Source organism: Capricornis sumatraensis, chromosome 1 (genome assembly GCF_032405125.1).
Source record: "Capricornis sumatraensis isolate serow.1 chromosome 1, serow.2, whole genome shotgun sequence".
Lineage (NCBI taxonomy): Eukaryota > Metazoa > Chordata > Mammalia > Artiodactyla > Bovidae > Capricornis > Capricornis sumatraensis.
Window position 1 is genome coordinate 249,823,556 of NC_091069.1, and position 15,032 is coordinate 249,838,587.

Sequence of the window (15,032 nt, forward strand, 5' to 3'; positions counted from 1 at the left end):
TTGCCTGGAAAATCCCATGGACGGAGGAGCCTGGTAGGCTGCAGTCCATGGGGTCGCGAAGAGTCAGACACGACTGAGCGACTTCACTTTCACTTTTCACTTACATGCATTGGAGAAGGAAATGGCAACCCACTCCAGTGTTCTTGCCTGGAGAATCCCAGGGACAGGGGAGCCTGGTGGGCTGCCGTCTATGGGCTCGCACAGAGTCGGACACGACTGAAGCGACTTAGCAGCAGCACCAGCAGAATGATTGGAGCCAGAGCCCCATGCACTTGTCATTACGGCACCGTGCCACTAGGAGGCGGAGGCGTGCGACCCGGGAGAAGCTGGCGCAGACACATGACGTCACTCAATGTGCTGGAGAGGCCGGCGCGGGAGCGTGACGTCACACGGAATCCCATCGAGGCCGGCGCGGGCGTGTGACGTCACGGAACGCGCCCAGGCATAGCAGCAAGTTAACTGGTATCGTGGGGTCTCGGCGCGGTCTCCATGGGTCCGCGAGTACAACTCCCGCCCGAAATCCAGCTCGCGCAGCGGCTGGCGGGTAACGAGCAGGTGACCCGGGACCGGGCGGTGAGGAAGCTCCGGAAATACATCGTCGCCAGAACTCAGCGGGCCGAAGGTTGGCGCGGGGTTGACGGGATGTGGGCCGGGGGCGTCTCGCGAACGGGGCCGGGCTGGGGGCTCGAGGGCCTGGGTTGGGGGCCGGCGGCCCGAGTTAGCAGACTTTCCAACCGCGTGGAGCCTCCACGTGGTCCGGCCGGCCGGGCGGAGCCTGGTCGGGCCGTGGCGATCCTCCCACCCACCCCACCAGTCACGCTCCCGCCTGAACGCTTGGCCCTGATCCCTTATCCACGCTGACTGATTTGAAGGTGCGCGGCGTCACCTCGTTCTCGGCCGCTATATGTGCCTCTCCACGCCCCCCCCCCACCACCCCCCACCTCCCCGGCCTCAGCCAAGCCCCTAATCTCTTTCCAGTTCAGACTTGCCTACTCTGGGAGCAGGATCCTGTCAACCCGTATATCCCGCTACCCCTGCTAGCCACTGTTTGGGCACCATGTTTTTTTTCTCTCAGAGCGGCATTTGTGACTGTTGGTAGTTTTTTCTTGTGTAGTTGTTGGATTGTCGTCTGAGTTTCATGCAGCATACACCTGTCGGATATCACGCTCCTTAGTGGTTCTCAGAACGTGGCCCCATCAGCAACTTCCGCATCACCTGGACATGTGTTAGAAATGTAAATTTGTGAGTCCCATCCCAGCCCTGCTGAATCAGAAGCTCTGGCAGATGGACTGTGTATGTGCTTAGCCTTGTAAGCCATCTTCTACTCTTTGTGACCCTCTGGGCCATAGCCCACCAGGCTCCTCTGTCCATGGGATTCTCCAGACAAAAATACTGGAGTGGGTTGCCATTTCCTCCTCCAGGGGATCTTACCAACAGGGATGGAGCCCACGTCTCTTATGTCTCCTGCATTGGCGGGCAAGTTCTTTATCACTCATGCCACCTGGGAAGCCCAGGAATCTTTAAAGAAACCCTCCAGGTGATGCCATGCTATTAATAAAGTCTGAGAACCACTGCTCTGGATCAGGATGCCAGAACATAGTTAAGACCTCAGTCTATACTTGTTGGGTGATTTTATATAACTGTCTTCATCAGTCAGTTTATATATTTGTCAGTCACTTCAGTTGCTCAGTCGTGTCTAACTCTTTGTAACCCCATGGCCAACTCTCAGAGCTTGCTCAAACTCATGTCCGTTGAGTCAGTGATGCCATCCAACCATCTCATCCTCTGTTTTCCCCTTCTCCTGCCTCCAATCTTTCACAATATCAGGGTCTTTTGCAATGAGTCAGTTCTTCTAATCAGGTGGTCAAGGTATTGAAGCTTCAGCTTCAGCATGAGTCCTTACAATAAATATTCAGGACTTATTTCCTTTAGGATTGACTCGTTTGATCTTCTTGCAGTCTGAGGGACTCTCAGAGTCTTCTCCAACACCACAGTTCAAAAGCATCAATTCTTTGGTGCTCAGCTTTCTTCATGGTCCAACTCTCACATCCATACATGACTACTGGAAAAACCATAGCTTTGACTAGACGGATGTTTGTCGGCAAAGTAATGTCGGCAAAGCTGTGATTTTCAGTATGCTGTCTAGTGTTGTCATAATGAGCCTGAATGAGGTAATGTGTAATTTTAAAATTTGAAAAGTGTGTAAAGCCCAGGTGTAACACTGGGTGAACTGTGGCCAAGATTCACCTGCATAGCCACCATCCAGCCCAGGAAGATGGTGACTCATTCAATTTTGAATCTGAAAAATGGAGCACAGTCTCTGATACTTGGAGATTTCTCGGGAAACATTTATTGAAAAAATCAAACAGCAGTTACCTGCGGGAGACCCTGCAGCCACTGGCCCAGCAGGTTCTGGGTTGGGAGGATTGGTTGAGAGCGAGGGCCAGGCACCTGTGCAGTAAGAGGACTTTGGTCTGATTCAGGCCGTCCCAGTTCTCTGGCTGTTCTGGCGCTAAAAGATGGGGTTCCTTTAGTCTGAATGGTGCTGTTTCTGACGCAGGTGGTTTCACTCATGATGAGCTGCTAAAGGTGTGGAAAGGGCTGTTTTATTGCATGTGGATGCAGGACAAGCCGCTGCTGCAGGTGAGTGCCCAGGAGGCTGCAGAAGGCCCTGGGGCCACAGTATGAGTGGGAGGGTGGACGAGCATGTTGCCAGCCCTCGTTTTACTGCAGCAGACATGCTGAGCGCAGTTTTATAGCTTTGATGCTATTTTTTCCTTAAGGCCTGGAGGGCCATGGCCTTGGGTTAGGGAGGTTCTCACACTTGATGAGTTGGGCACCATAGCGATGCTGGTGAATGCCAGGGTACATCGTGGCTGAAAACTGGGTTTTCTGGCTTTTTTTGGCCCGGGGTGGGAGTGGTTGTGGGCTCTTAGTACCCTGCCAGGACCAGGGGTTGAACCCATTGCCCTGCAGTGGAAGCTTAGAGTCCTAACCACTGGGCCGCTGGAGAAGCCCCTGGGTTGTCTGTTTTGTGTTTGTCAGAGACGATGAGCTGAGTGCTGAAATGCTGGAAAGCAGGGGACAGCATCCAAGTCTTCTGAGACAAGTATTTTTCCCTTTTATCTATTTGTTTGGCCGCACTGGGTCTTAGTTGCGGCATGTGGGATCTAGTTCCCCGACCTGGATCAAACCTGGGCCCCCTGCATTGGGAGCATGGAATGGTCTTAGCCACTGGACCACCAGGGAAGTCCCTAGCCTTTTTTTCTTAATTGTCTTTTATAAAAATAGGCTTTATGTTTTAGAGCAGTTTTAGGGTCACAGCAACATGAAAAGAGAAGGTATTGCGACTTCTCACATGCCACCTACCCCTGTACTCCACACCCCCACGGGAGTGGGCCCTTTCTCAGAATCCATGGACCCACCCAGCACATCATCAGCACCCAGGGTCCATGAGGGTTGCGCTGTTGTGCTCTGTGGGCTGATACGTGTATCATGGCGCGTGTCCATCGTTGTGTACCTTAGAATGGTGTCCCTGCCCTCAAGTACTCGCCTTTCTTGGGGTGTGTCTCAGTGGGAATTGTTCGCGCTTCAGAGCACTCTGCGTAGTGAGGGTACTTAATGAAGTTCAGATGCTGCACTGGGGCCCAGCGCACTCGGTGGTACTTGTACACCGAGGCAGGCAGGCAGCTGGTAACCTTGGGGGTCTCCTCAGCCCCCCTCTCAGGTGGCTGTGTGCTCCCAGGCTCCTGCTCCCCTCCCCGCTTTGACTGTCAGGCTCCGTTACTGAGTGTGGGGCTTTGGTCAGGAGGGCAGTCCCTGCCCTTGCTTGTTGTGAGGCTAGGTGGGCGTGGCCTTCAGGGGAGGCCTCTTCTAGTGGTGTGGGACTTCCAGACCCCAAGCTCGCTGGGCTGCAGGGCCCTGTGGAGCCAGACCCCACGGTGAGTGAGGACAGTGGAGTTTCTTCCTGCCGCTGCTTGTTGCATAGGATCCCATTTGTTCAGGGACTGAGGGCGTTTGTCCTGTTTCCTGTGCAGGAGGAACTTGGCCGGACCATTTCCCAGCTTGTCCATGCTTTCCAGACCACAGAGGCACGTAAGTATCCTTGCCACGGTGAGCCCCAGCAGTGAGGCTGGATCCGCAGAGACCCAGCCCCTGAACACGAGGCCTGCGTTCTGAGAGTGGGAGCGAGGGCCCCATCCCAGCCAGCGTTTGCTGGTGCGGGAGAGGCTACTCTGCTTTCCAGCACGTGTTCCTCACTCACCCAGGACAGAGGTCTGGAGCTGTCTGAGATCTGGAGGGCTAATGCCTTTCATTTAGAATCTCGGTGGAAGCTGTGGAGTGTCCGCAGCTGACGGCGTGAGCTCCCTGCTGTGCATCTTCCTGAGTCTTCTTCGGACTAGCATCAGGGATCCTCAGCCCTGTCGCCTGCCCTTTGGCATCCCTTGTGTCTTTAGAAATCCTGATGTGTATGTAGACCCTGGTCCTGTTGAGCCGAGCTGTGGGGATGGGGCCCGTGTGCCAGCATCTGTGACCTCCCTACCCTGCTCCAAGGGCAGCCAAGGCCAGGTGGTCTCCCTGGCCTGGACCTTGGGACCACTGGGACCATTGCTGGTGGTGTCCTGGCTGTGTGGTTAGGTGTAGTTTGGTTATGGTTAAGTAGCCAAAGAGGAAATCCATTCTCTGTAAGTTTCACCTTTTAAGAACGTGCAGAAGCGTTTCCGTGCTCAGCATGAGGGCAGGTGCAGAGCGTTGGTGACACTTGAGTGAGGTAATGGACGCAGTTCTATCCTTCACTGGGCTGTCCGACCAGCCCTCTCTCTGGGGATGCTCTGCAGCAGGCGCTAGTGGTGGCCTTCGTGTCCTGAGGGCAGGGCATCAGCAGGCCAGGATCTCGTCAGGCCTCTTCTCTGGGAGTGTGGATGGCCTCCTCTTCCTGTGTCCTCACGGGGCCGTCTGACTGTGTATATCTGTGTCTTGAATCACCAGAGGCCTTTTCTCTTCATCGCTTCTATAAAGACTTGTCTCCCAAGTATAGTTATATACTGAGGGTTGAGGATTAGGACTTTGGGGGACCTGGTTGAACCTGCAGCCCCCTGGTCCTGACATACCTGTTGTTGGCAGGGTTTTGTGTTTGATCAGGTCGGTGGATCCAGTGGGGTAAGTGGTGGGATGGGGTGTAGGTGCTGGGGCGGGGGCAGTGGCCGTGTGGGGAGGGGCGGCCTAGGCAGCGCCTCTCCTGCCAGGCCTCACCTTCTCTTTACGCTTGATGTTCAGAGGATGCGGCTATGGTTCAGGCTTGTGGCTAGACTGTACTTTTCCTTCTGAGGTTCCTGAAAGTCCCATTTTTAAGCCAGATCCGCAGCACTGCTCTTAGCGCACTCAGGCCGAGGGCCCCCAAGGCCACTGCCGTGGGACCTCCTGACCAGGTTTCTTCATGGTCTCCTCTCTCCCCTGCCCTCTGGGGGCGGCCGCTGCTCCCCCCCAACTCTTCTGGTCTCGTTCCTCCCCCAGAGCACCTGTTCCTTCAGACCTTCTGGCAGACCATGAACCGTGAGTGGCCGGGCATTGACAGACTGCGCCTGGACAAGTTTTACATGGTGAGGATGTGGCCCGCTCCCTGCAAGGGGCCCCACAGTGCTGGGCTGGGGAACAGCGCTCCCAGAGCCGGGCTCAGCATCCAGGCGCCTGGTCTTGGCGCCCCTGCCCGACAGTGGCAAAGACAAGGCCCCTGAGGGGTGAGCACCGTGTGGCGCAGCCCTGTGTGTCTGGAGGCTCCTCCTGCAGAGGCGCTTCTCCTCGTCATTTTCACTCTGGGAACATCCATCATAGCCATCAGTCCTGGTGCTGCGGTCACTCCCCAGAGTCCATCCTGCTGCTCCCGGGAGGCTGGCATCCAGGCCCAGCCCCTCGCCGCTCTGGAGGGCCCGCGGTGCATGGTGGGCACACAGATGGTGGGCAGCGGGGAGGTCTGGGCTGGTCTGCTCACGGGGTCTCCTCCTGTGCCACAGCTCATGCGGATGGTCCTGCGCGAGGCCCTGACGGCCCTGCAGACGCAGGGATGGGACGAGAGGTGGGTGCCCCTGTGCGCGTGCTGCTCACACCCGTTGCTGGGTGGTCTGTAACCCTCCAGGCTGAGGGTCTGTGTTTCCTGGCTCACCTCAGGCCTCCCTGGCAACTGGCAGCTGGGTAGCGTCCTCCAGTGGGGCTGGGCAGGGCTCTGCTGGTCTTACCCCTCCCCGCTAGTCCCTCCTGGAGACAGGTGGGCAGGGCTCCCTGGGCAGATGGGCGGGGCTACTGCTGCCTGGACCTGTCTGTCACCCGCCGCCCTGCGTCCAAGTTCCGACAGCCAGCAGGTTTCCAAACCTCCAGGGGGCAGTCTGACATCACAACATAAAGTGAGTTTCTGCAGATTCACGTTTTAAAGTTTTTAAAATTAAAATTTTTTTTAAACTTTTCTTTTAATGATAGGAGGGATGTGTGCTCAGTAAAAAGAACCAAGAAAAACTTTTTAAAAGCATTGAAAAGCAATTTTAATTCCAGCAGACAAGTACTTAAAAAAATTATTTTTGGTTGTGCTGCATGGCTTGTGGGGCCTCAGTTCCCCAACCAGGGTTTGAACCCCAGTTTGAACCCCGGCCATGGCAGTGAAAGCCCGGAATCCACTAGGCCACCAGTGGACTCTCTGACAATTACTTTTAAAATATGATGGTGTTCTGTGCTTGGTACAAAAGGGCCATGGAATTGGGTGTGGAGTTTATAGAGACTGCTTTTTTATTTTACTGAAAGTGTGTCCAGACATCCCACCTGTGAGTGTCCTGCCGCCACCAAATTTGGGGAGGGCGGGTGCTAGGGGAAAGGGCTTAGAAACAGCAGATTTTGAATTAATTTGTGTTTAAAAAGTGATGGTAAAGCAATTTATTTTTAAGCATAAGGATAATAAATCTAGGACCCAGATGTCAAAACAGCTGCCAGACTGGAAAGGGCAGCTTACGGCTCGCATCACTGTAGGACTTTTCCATCTTCTGGATCACAGAATTCAAGTCTTACCCTTGGCCTAACGTCCAGCCAATAAAAATATCAGCAGGAGTTGGACTGTAGTTACTGAGCTGCTTTTCTACGTTGAGAATGGCTGTGGGTGACTTGACTCCACGTTTAGGGTCAGGCTGTCTCTGGTTTTTAGTGATTTTCATCCTTAAAAATCCTGTGAAGCCCTGAGGCTGGCAGTGTCCCTCATGCCAGGATTTAGGGCTCTGCTGTCTTGGTTGAGGGGCGGGGGCGGTGCAGGGTTTGCAGCGGGCTCAGTGGAAGCAATGGTGTTACTTGTGTTAACTTGGGGGGTGCTGTTAGGAAGGTAGTTCCATCCTCATTGTTGCTGGTAATTCAGCCTCAGATCCTTAATGAAGAAGCTGGTAACCTCCCGTTACCCTGTGTAAACAGCTAGTTCATCTGCTTTTCTGGCCCTTTTCCATTCTCACGCATGTAATAGGCTGAGGGTGACATTCGGTAAGTATGTGTGTGTCATAGCCTGGAGGAGAGGTCTCCGGCCCCGGCCTGGGTCGCTTCTGATCCAGGGACAGCACCCTGGTGTTGCTGCCTGACTTGCCGCTTCTTCCCCAGACAAACCGAGCAGCTGCTGGAGCTGCTAACGACAGAGATCCTGCACCCGGACAGTGAAGCCCCCAACGGGGTGAAGAGCCACTTCATCGAGATCTTCCTGGAGGAGCTGACCAAAGTGGGCGCCCATGAGGTAGGTGGTCGGCAGCCAGGCAGGGCGAGGTGGGCAGTAGCAGGCTGCTCGGCGCCTGTGGCCCGGGAGCTGAGCCCCAGCCCTCTCCCTGCAGTTGACCGCGGACCAGAACCTCAGGCTCATCGGGCCCTTCTGCACGATTGCTGCCCAGACTCAGGAGTGAGTGCTGTCTCCCGCCTGCCTCCTCTGTCCCGTTGAGTCCCTGAGGAGCTGCCCTTGGAAGACGCTGTGTGCTCACGACAGTCCAGCGAGGTCCAGAGGCCAGCATGGGGAGGGGCGAGCGCAAGCATGGTCCAGCCTGAATGCGGCTCTGTGTTTCCCCTCAGCTCCCTGGTTTTGCACAACATCGCTCAAGGCATCTTTGAAACAATCGTGGAGCAAGCCCCACTGGCCATTGAAGAGCTCATGAATGAACTGGAGGAGGAGGAGCTGTCGGAGGAGGAGGCGCTGTCAGAGGAGGAGGTTTTGGAGGAGGAGGAGGCACAGGAGCCGGGCGTGCTGTCCAGAGAGCCCCCTAAAGGTGAGGACTGCGCGCTGCAGGGTGACAGCCTGTCCCGGTCCCGCCTGCGGTGGACCCCCCCCCCTTCCTCTCCTGTCCCACCCCCTTGCTTCTGCTCTCGCCCCTGAAGTCTGTTCTCAGTGCGGCAGCCGGGCTGACCTTGGAAACAAACACACCTGCCGGTCGCTCTCCCGGCGCCCACTTCATGGCCCCCGCCTCCTCACAACGCCCCAGGCTCTGTGCCTGTCACTGGGTATCCGGCCCGCCCCTGTGGGGTCTCTGCCCTCCATCACTCCTGCCCTGCCCTGCCCACCTTTTAGAGTCCAGCCTCCCAGTCCCTACCCAGCTTGCTCAATGGGCATTTCCATGGTGGATCACTTTTTGGAGTAAATCACTTAAAATTACATAAGTCACTTGTTCATCTTTCTGGCCTGTCTCCCAGCACCGGGTGCCCGGCCCCACCCACCAGGATGGGAGCTGTGTGTCCCTGGTGTTGGGAGCGGGGCCCGCTGGGTCGAGCTGGACGAGGGAGAGGGTATGAACGAAGAGTAGCGGGCGGCTCGAGTGAGCATCCCCTTGGAGGCGGGGCCTGTGGGCCTGCATCGACGGTGTCTGGTCCAGCCTGTCCACCTTGTGCTAGGTGGGTCCTCGGGGGGCGCCAGCTGGGCTCATGGCCGTGTCCTTGGGGGGACTGTGTGGTAGGTCCTCGTGCCTTTAAGGGTGCGTGTCCTCCACCAGCTGCAGACTTTCCCACCCTGGCCTTTTGTTGCGGAACACACGTGATGTGAGGTCTACTAGCTTAACCGTGTGTAAGCGCACAGCTCAGTGGCACTAAGTGTGTTCACGTTGGACAGCTGTCATCATTGTCCGTCTCTGGAACTTCTCATCTTCCCAGACCGAAGCTGTCCGCGTGCCTCCCTCTGCCAGCTCAGCTCCTGCACCCGCCCTGCCGTCAGTCCTGTGAGCCTGCCCGCCGGCGTCTGTGTTGACAGCAGTGGGCTCACACGTATCTGTCTTTGTGTCTGGCTTAGTTCCCTGAGCCACGCTGCAGCGTGTGTGGCAGTGCTTGAGGCTGAGCGACACAGCGTTGAATGTGTAGCTCATGTTTTCTTCGTTGGTAGATGGAGTTTGAGGTTGCTTCCGTGTTTCTTTGTTGTGGTTAATGCTATTATGAACACGGGTGTACGAATATCTGTTTGAGACCCTGCTTTCAATTCTTTTTGGTCTGTGCCCAGAAGTGGGATTGCTGGGTCCTCGGGTAATCCATGTTTAACTTTCTAGGACCTGCCACCCTGTTCCCACAGCGCAGCCTCGCGTGCGTTCCGGCTGGCAGTGCGGGAGGCTGTGGCTCCTGCGCGTCCTCCCAGTTTCTCGCCTTCTTTGATAGCGGCCCTCCTCCTGCATGCGCGTGCTGTCGCCCTGGTTGTGGTTTGCGTTTCCCTAGTGACTGTTGGTGTCAGGCACCTTTTCATGTGCTTCTTGGCCCTTCACGTATTTTTGGAGGAATGTTTACTCAAGCCCTTGGCCCATTTTTTGAGTCATTGTTTTTTCATTGTGTTTTAGGAGGTCTCCATATGTTCTGGTGGAGAAGGCAATGGCACCCCACTCCAGTATGCTTGCCTGGAAAATCCCATGGACTGAGGAGCCTACCTGCAGTCCATGGGGTCGCCAAGAGTCGGACGCAACTGAGCGACTTCACTTCCACTTTTCCCTTTCATGCACTGGAGAAGGAAATGGCAACCCACTCCAGTATTCTTGCCTGGAGAATCCCAGGGACAGGGGAGCCTGGTGGGCTGCCGTCTAAGGGATCGCACAGTCGGACACGACTGAAGCGACTTAGCAGCAGCAGCAGCATATGTTCTGGCATCTTCCCTAGTAGCTCAGTGGGTAAAAGAATTTGCCTGCAACGTAGGAGACCCTGGAGAAGGAAATGGCACCCCACTCCAGTACTCTTGCCTGGGGAATCCCATGCACACACGCCCTGGCAGGCTACAGTCCGTGGGATCGCTAACAGTCGGACACTTGCTTTCTCCTGTGTTCTGGTTGTAACTCCTCCCCAGGTCATGGTGTGCAGGAGTCTTCTGCTGTATGGGTGGTCTTCTCAACTGTATTCACAATCTGTCGATGTACAGATTTGAAAGTTCTCATCAAGTCTGGTTGTCTTAATTTTCCATGTTACTTGTGCCTTTAGTCCATGAAATCATGGCCAGATCCAGTCTCCTGAGGCTTTCGCCCTATGTTTTCATCTGAGTTTCACTGTTTTGGTTCTTTCTTTAGGTCTTTGGTCCATGTTGAGTTAATTTGGTCCAGCTTCTTTCTCTGTGTGTTGATGTCGGGTGTACTGGCACATTTGTTGAAGGGACTGTCCTTTCACCCCTGGACCTCCTGGGGAGGTCATTGGATGGTAGGAGCAAGAGTTGATTGCTGCAGCCTCTAAGTCTGGCACCCTTGCTGGCGCCTCTGGCTTTTTCGTTGGTCAGCCATCCCCCTCAACACTCCCCAGCCGTCCTGGACGTCCTTCCTGGCCCTCCTTCCCCTCCTCCTTGTCCTCAGTAGCCTGAGTGACCAGTGCAGACGGACCCAGGGGCCCATGGTGGCCTGGGGCCTGCCCACAGCCCTGCTATTGTCATTCTTTGCCACACGTGCTCGCCCCTCAGGCCAGCTGGTGATCGAAGCTGTCTTCTGGAGGTGGAGACGGCAGAGCCCCAAGTGTCTGGTGTCTGCTCCCTCACCCGAAAAGGCTCTCCCTGCTCACCTCTTAGTCCAGGCCGCCCCCTGGCTGGACAGCCCCCTTCCTCCTCCTCCTGGGGCTCCTGGCCCGCCATTCCTGCCTGAGGTGCCCCCTCCTGGTTTCACAGGCCCCCCGCTTCTGGGACGGCTCTTTGGTTCCCGGTCTGTAGGGCACTGCTGCCCTGGGACAAGGCCCTCGGCGCTCCTGCCATCCCGCTGTGGGCTCCTGAGCCCAGCTGTGGCCCTGGCAGGCAGGGTGCCTGGGCCCCAGGTTGGGCCTGTAACTCCCATGGTACTAGGCGTGTCTAAGTCCGTGGGGCCCTTCTGTTCTAGGTTCGGTCTGCAGGGCTCAGCGCCCCCTGGACAAGCAGGCGGAAGATGACGATGAGGACAGCGCCAGCCCTGTTCTCCAGGTGTGTGGCTGGGCCTGTTGGCTGAGCTCTCGGCTCCAGACGTCAAGCAGGGTGGCATCTGTCCGGCTGGGACTGGGTGGGAGGCAGGGACCCTGGAGGCTTGTCTGTAGAACACAGACTGGTTGAAAGGGGAGTTGGGGACCGGGTCCCGGGAGGCTGAATCCAGGTTTCCCCGCTCGGCAGTCACCCTGCCTCTGCTCCCGGCCCCTTCGACGCTGGGGCCACTGGGGAGGTGCGTGCTGAGCGGGGGCCTTTCAGGTCCCCATCGGAGCCTGAGCTCAGCAGACAAGATCAGGGACTTCAGGTGGATTGGACCCGTAGGGGCCTTCCTAGGCAGTGTCAGATGTTGATTACTGGATGAGTTAATAAGATTTTAGATGTCTTGGGCTAAATTCACCAGATTAATTTCACTTGTTCCATCCTCTGCTCGTATTGACATGGCTCCCAGAGGACTTACAGTTGTGCAGAGGCTCGCCGTGCGGCCCCTCGTGTTCGCTGGGGCCGGCCTCTGCCGGGTGGAGTAGGGTGTGGGGCGCAGCCGGGGGCATCGGGCGGCTGAGTGTTGGTCCTCCTGCTTGCTCCTTGTTGGGCCTCCTTCTGGGAGCCCCTGGGGGCTGACAGCCTACGCGGCATCTCTCCTTTGAACAGTTCGACTACAAGGCTGTTGCTGACAGACTGTTTGAGATGGCCAGTCGCCAGGATACCCCTCCGCAGAACCGGAAGCGCCTCTACAAAGTGGTCCGGAAGTGAGTGCACCGGCCCTCTGCTCCGCCCGTCTTTAGATGGTGGCCCATCTTCAGAGGTCGCGTTGGGAGGGCCTTCCCTAGGGGGGCGACCCCTCCTGGTCAGGTGTGTGATGAGTGACTCTCTCGTCCTTCCAGGTTGCAGGCCCTCGCGGAAGGTGAGCACTGGGCGCCAGGCGCGACAGCATCTTCTCCTCCCCACAGTGGATCGGGCCACGTGTGCTCACCCCCCACACCGGTGGCTGTGGGGAGGCCAATGGTGTTTCTCTCAGGAGGCTGCTGTGGGGCTGTGCAGCTCTCGTCCTGGTGAAGCCCAGGGGTTCTCGGGGCTGAGTGTGAGGGGTGGGGGGATGGCTGGCCCGAGAACCTGAATTTCTAGCAAGTTCCCCGGGCCGGCCACTCTGCTGGCCTGTGGTGCAGTGTATGGCTCCGCTTCTCGGCGTGTGGCTGGTGGAGCCGGTATGGCTTGTTCTGAAGGACAGTTTCCTAGAAAGCGTAAGACTGAAGGTGTGTTTTCCCCCCAACGTTTCATTATGAAAAATTTTAAATATGCGCAAAGTCTCAGGGATTCTACGGTGAGTACCTAGATTCTACTATCGGCATTTTGTCATCTTTGATTTATCATATATCTACCCCCACCCCTCAGTCAGAGCATACTTTCTAAATGCTTCATGCTGGGCTAGTACTCTCTAGGTGAAGTTAACATACAACAGAGCACGTGAATGTTGGGTTCGTCTGGTGGGTTTTGACTGACATACGCTTGTGTGACCAAAACCCATCAGTATTTTGAAGGGTCTGCTGCCTCTCCCCAGCTAAGTGTGTGAGGCAGAGCGTGACGCATCCAGCTCTCCACGTGGGCTCTTCCAGACAGTGTCTGGCAGTGCCCGTGAGCTGCCCATGGCCATGTGGGAATCAGACCAGGGCTTCTTGCCGAAAGCTCATGGCCATGGTGCTTGTGGGGTGCTGGAGGCGGTGGACGCACGGACCGTAAACACCCTGGCCTGCGGCCTCCTGACCACCTGCCTGCCTCGGTCCGCAGGCCTCTTCCCTGAAGCTGACATCCCAGAAGAAGCGTACCGGAATCCGCGGGGCGGGAGGCGGGTGAGAATGAAGAAGCGCTTGTCCGGATCCCAGCTGCAGGGCAAGACAGGTAGGCCTGGCGGTGTTGGCTTTTCCGCTCCCCTCGTGTCACCTGCGACTGCGGCCTGTCTCCCCCTAGACCTGACTCCCTGCCTCCCTCCCCACCCCCCACTGCCCACGGGTCCTGGAGATGTGGCACCCTGGCCCCGACGCCCTCGCGGTCCTCCCCGTTCTCCTTCCCTGTGGCTTGGTCTGGTGCCTCTTCCTGACCCTTTTCCGTCTTTGGTTTGACCTGCTCCCCCTGGGCCTCCCCTTCCTGCTCTGCAGCATCCTCAGGAACCCCCTGGCCTCACGTGCCCTGCTTGATTTTAGAGGCTCCTCTCCCCTCCCCTGTGCTCCCTCCTTCCCACCTTTCCCTCCCCCTCCCCCTCCTGCTCCCCTCCCCTCCTCCTTCCCCTCCCTCCTCCCCTCCCCATGAGCTTGTACACAGGCCAGTGGCTGGAATGTGACCTGCCCTGTGAAGGGTCTCCATTCACCCCTGCTCCAGCCCAGCCAGTCCCGTCCGGGTCCATTTATGCCAGGCTGCTCTGCAGTCTGGACGTCTTGCGCACCCACGCCAGGCTGGGCCCTGGATGCCACTCACAGCTGTCACGTTGACTGGGCTCCAGCCCTACCTTCTCAGCAGCCCCCGCCCCCGTATACCGAGCCTGGGCCCCCGTCCCTCTCGTCTTCGCCCATGTCCCTCTCTCCGGTCCTGCCCTCACTCTGGTTGTCCTGAAGGCCCACCTCCTGGTCAGTCTCACAGGTTGTGTGCCCGCCTGGTGGCTGTGGGCCTTGAACCCTCACTGATGCAGCCCTGGGTGGCTGACTCGGGTCCGTTCCCAGGGCCGTTGTGCTGCACACTGTGTCCCTGCCACCCGGGCCCAGCACCCCAGGCAATCTCAGGAGTCGGAGCCGACCTTCTCGATGCTTCGTTCACTCAGCCTTGTGTTTCAGGGAGACATGCAAAGGAGGCCTTACGTTCTGACTTGAGCCCAGGATCCACGAGGAGGAGGCGGCGGCGGAGAGCAGGCGGTGACCCTGCTGTGCCCCGGGAGCGGCCAGGGGGCCATGGCGGGAGAGGGGCCCCCAGGAGGCAGCGGCGGCCTCAGGTGGGGGCCAAAGCAAAGATGGCCGGTTGCCAGGAGCCAAAGGCAAAAAGGAAGCGGACCCCAGAGGGCCAGAAGTGACATCCCCCAGGCCCCTGGGAGAATGAGGGGACAAGACAGTCGGGCCGGGTCCCCAAGACTCCAGAAACTGACTGCTCCCCAACTTACTGTGTGGAGAGGTGGCCAAGGCCAGGACTTGGGGTCGGGCCCTCACTTCGTGCCCATGTCCCTCGGTCAGGCCGGCGAACCCTGGGACTGGAGGCCCCCACAGACACCCTCCCTGGCCAGGAGACTGGCCACTCAACGGGTGTCGATAAATAAACGTGTCACGTGGCGCCTACTCGTTGGTCCTGCCCTGGTGTGGTTTCACGGGAGGTCCAGTTGCGTGGCCTGGCAGGTGCCCGGCGGTTTTGGTGTTGTGCCTCCAGAGCCTGTTTGCATCTTCCTCAGACCTTGGAGGTGATGCCAAGTGTTCACAGTGTCGTCTGCACGTGTACTTTATCAGCTCGGGTGAGAGCTGACAGTGCACTGGCGCTTTGCTCCAGCACTGTCATGTGGGCAGGGGGTCGGCTCCCCACCCACCCCTTCTCTGCGACCTGGACGCAGAGCTGGGCCTGAGGTCCCGTGGGCATCTGCCTGCCATGCCCCTCCTCCTTTCCCCCGGGGTTC

General features: G+C 57.5%; 1 protein-coding gene across 2 annotated transcripts; it reads left to right on the forward strand.

Annotated features, from left to right (window-relative positions):
* The first annotated feature begins 446 nt into the window (after window positions 1–446).
* RRP1 (ribosomal RNA processing 1) lies at window positions 447–14,671 on the forward strand. Of its 2 annotated transcripts, XM_068965544.1 has the most exons (13): window positions 447–622; window positions 2,561–2,643; window positions 4,038–4,095; window positions 5,515–5,600; window positions 6,012–6,073; window positions 7,621–7,750; window positions 7,845–7,909; window positions 8,077–8,270; window positions 11,313–11,392; window positions 12,041–12,138; window positions 12,274–12,293; window positions 13,175–13,285; window positions 14,212–14,671. In XM_068965544.1, exons 1-13 carry the CDS (start codon window positions 490–492, stop codon window positions 14,442–14,444), a joined length of 1,353 nt encoding a protein of 450 aa, XP_068821645.1. In that variant the 5' UTR covers window positions 447–489; the 3' UTR covers window positions 14,445–14,671. The 2 variants fall into 2 exon arrangements, with proteins under 2 accessions (XP_068821645.1, XP_068821638.1); XM_068965537.1 differs by lacking the exons at window positions 12,041–12,138; window positions 12,274–12,293; window positions 13,175–13,285; window positions 14,212–14,671 and having other exon boundaries at window positions 9,813–11,373.
* Window positions 14,672–15,032: the final 361 nt, after the last annotated feature.

Coding starts and splice junctions, on each gene's coding strand:
- RRP1 (XM_068965537.1), top strand. CDS start 490: ATGGGTCCGCGAGTACAACTCCCGCCCGAAATCCAGCTCGCGCAGCGG. Junction 623..2,560: donor CAGAACTCAGCGGGCCGAAG/GTTGGCGCGGGG, acceptor TTTCTGACGCAG/GTGGTTTCACTCATGATGAG. Junction 2,644..4,037: donor AGGACAAGCCGCTGCTGCAG/GTGAGTGCCCAG, acceptor TTTCCTGTGCAG/GAGGAACTTGGCCGGACCAT.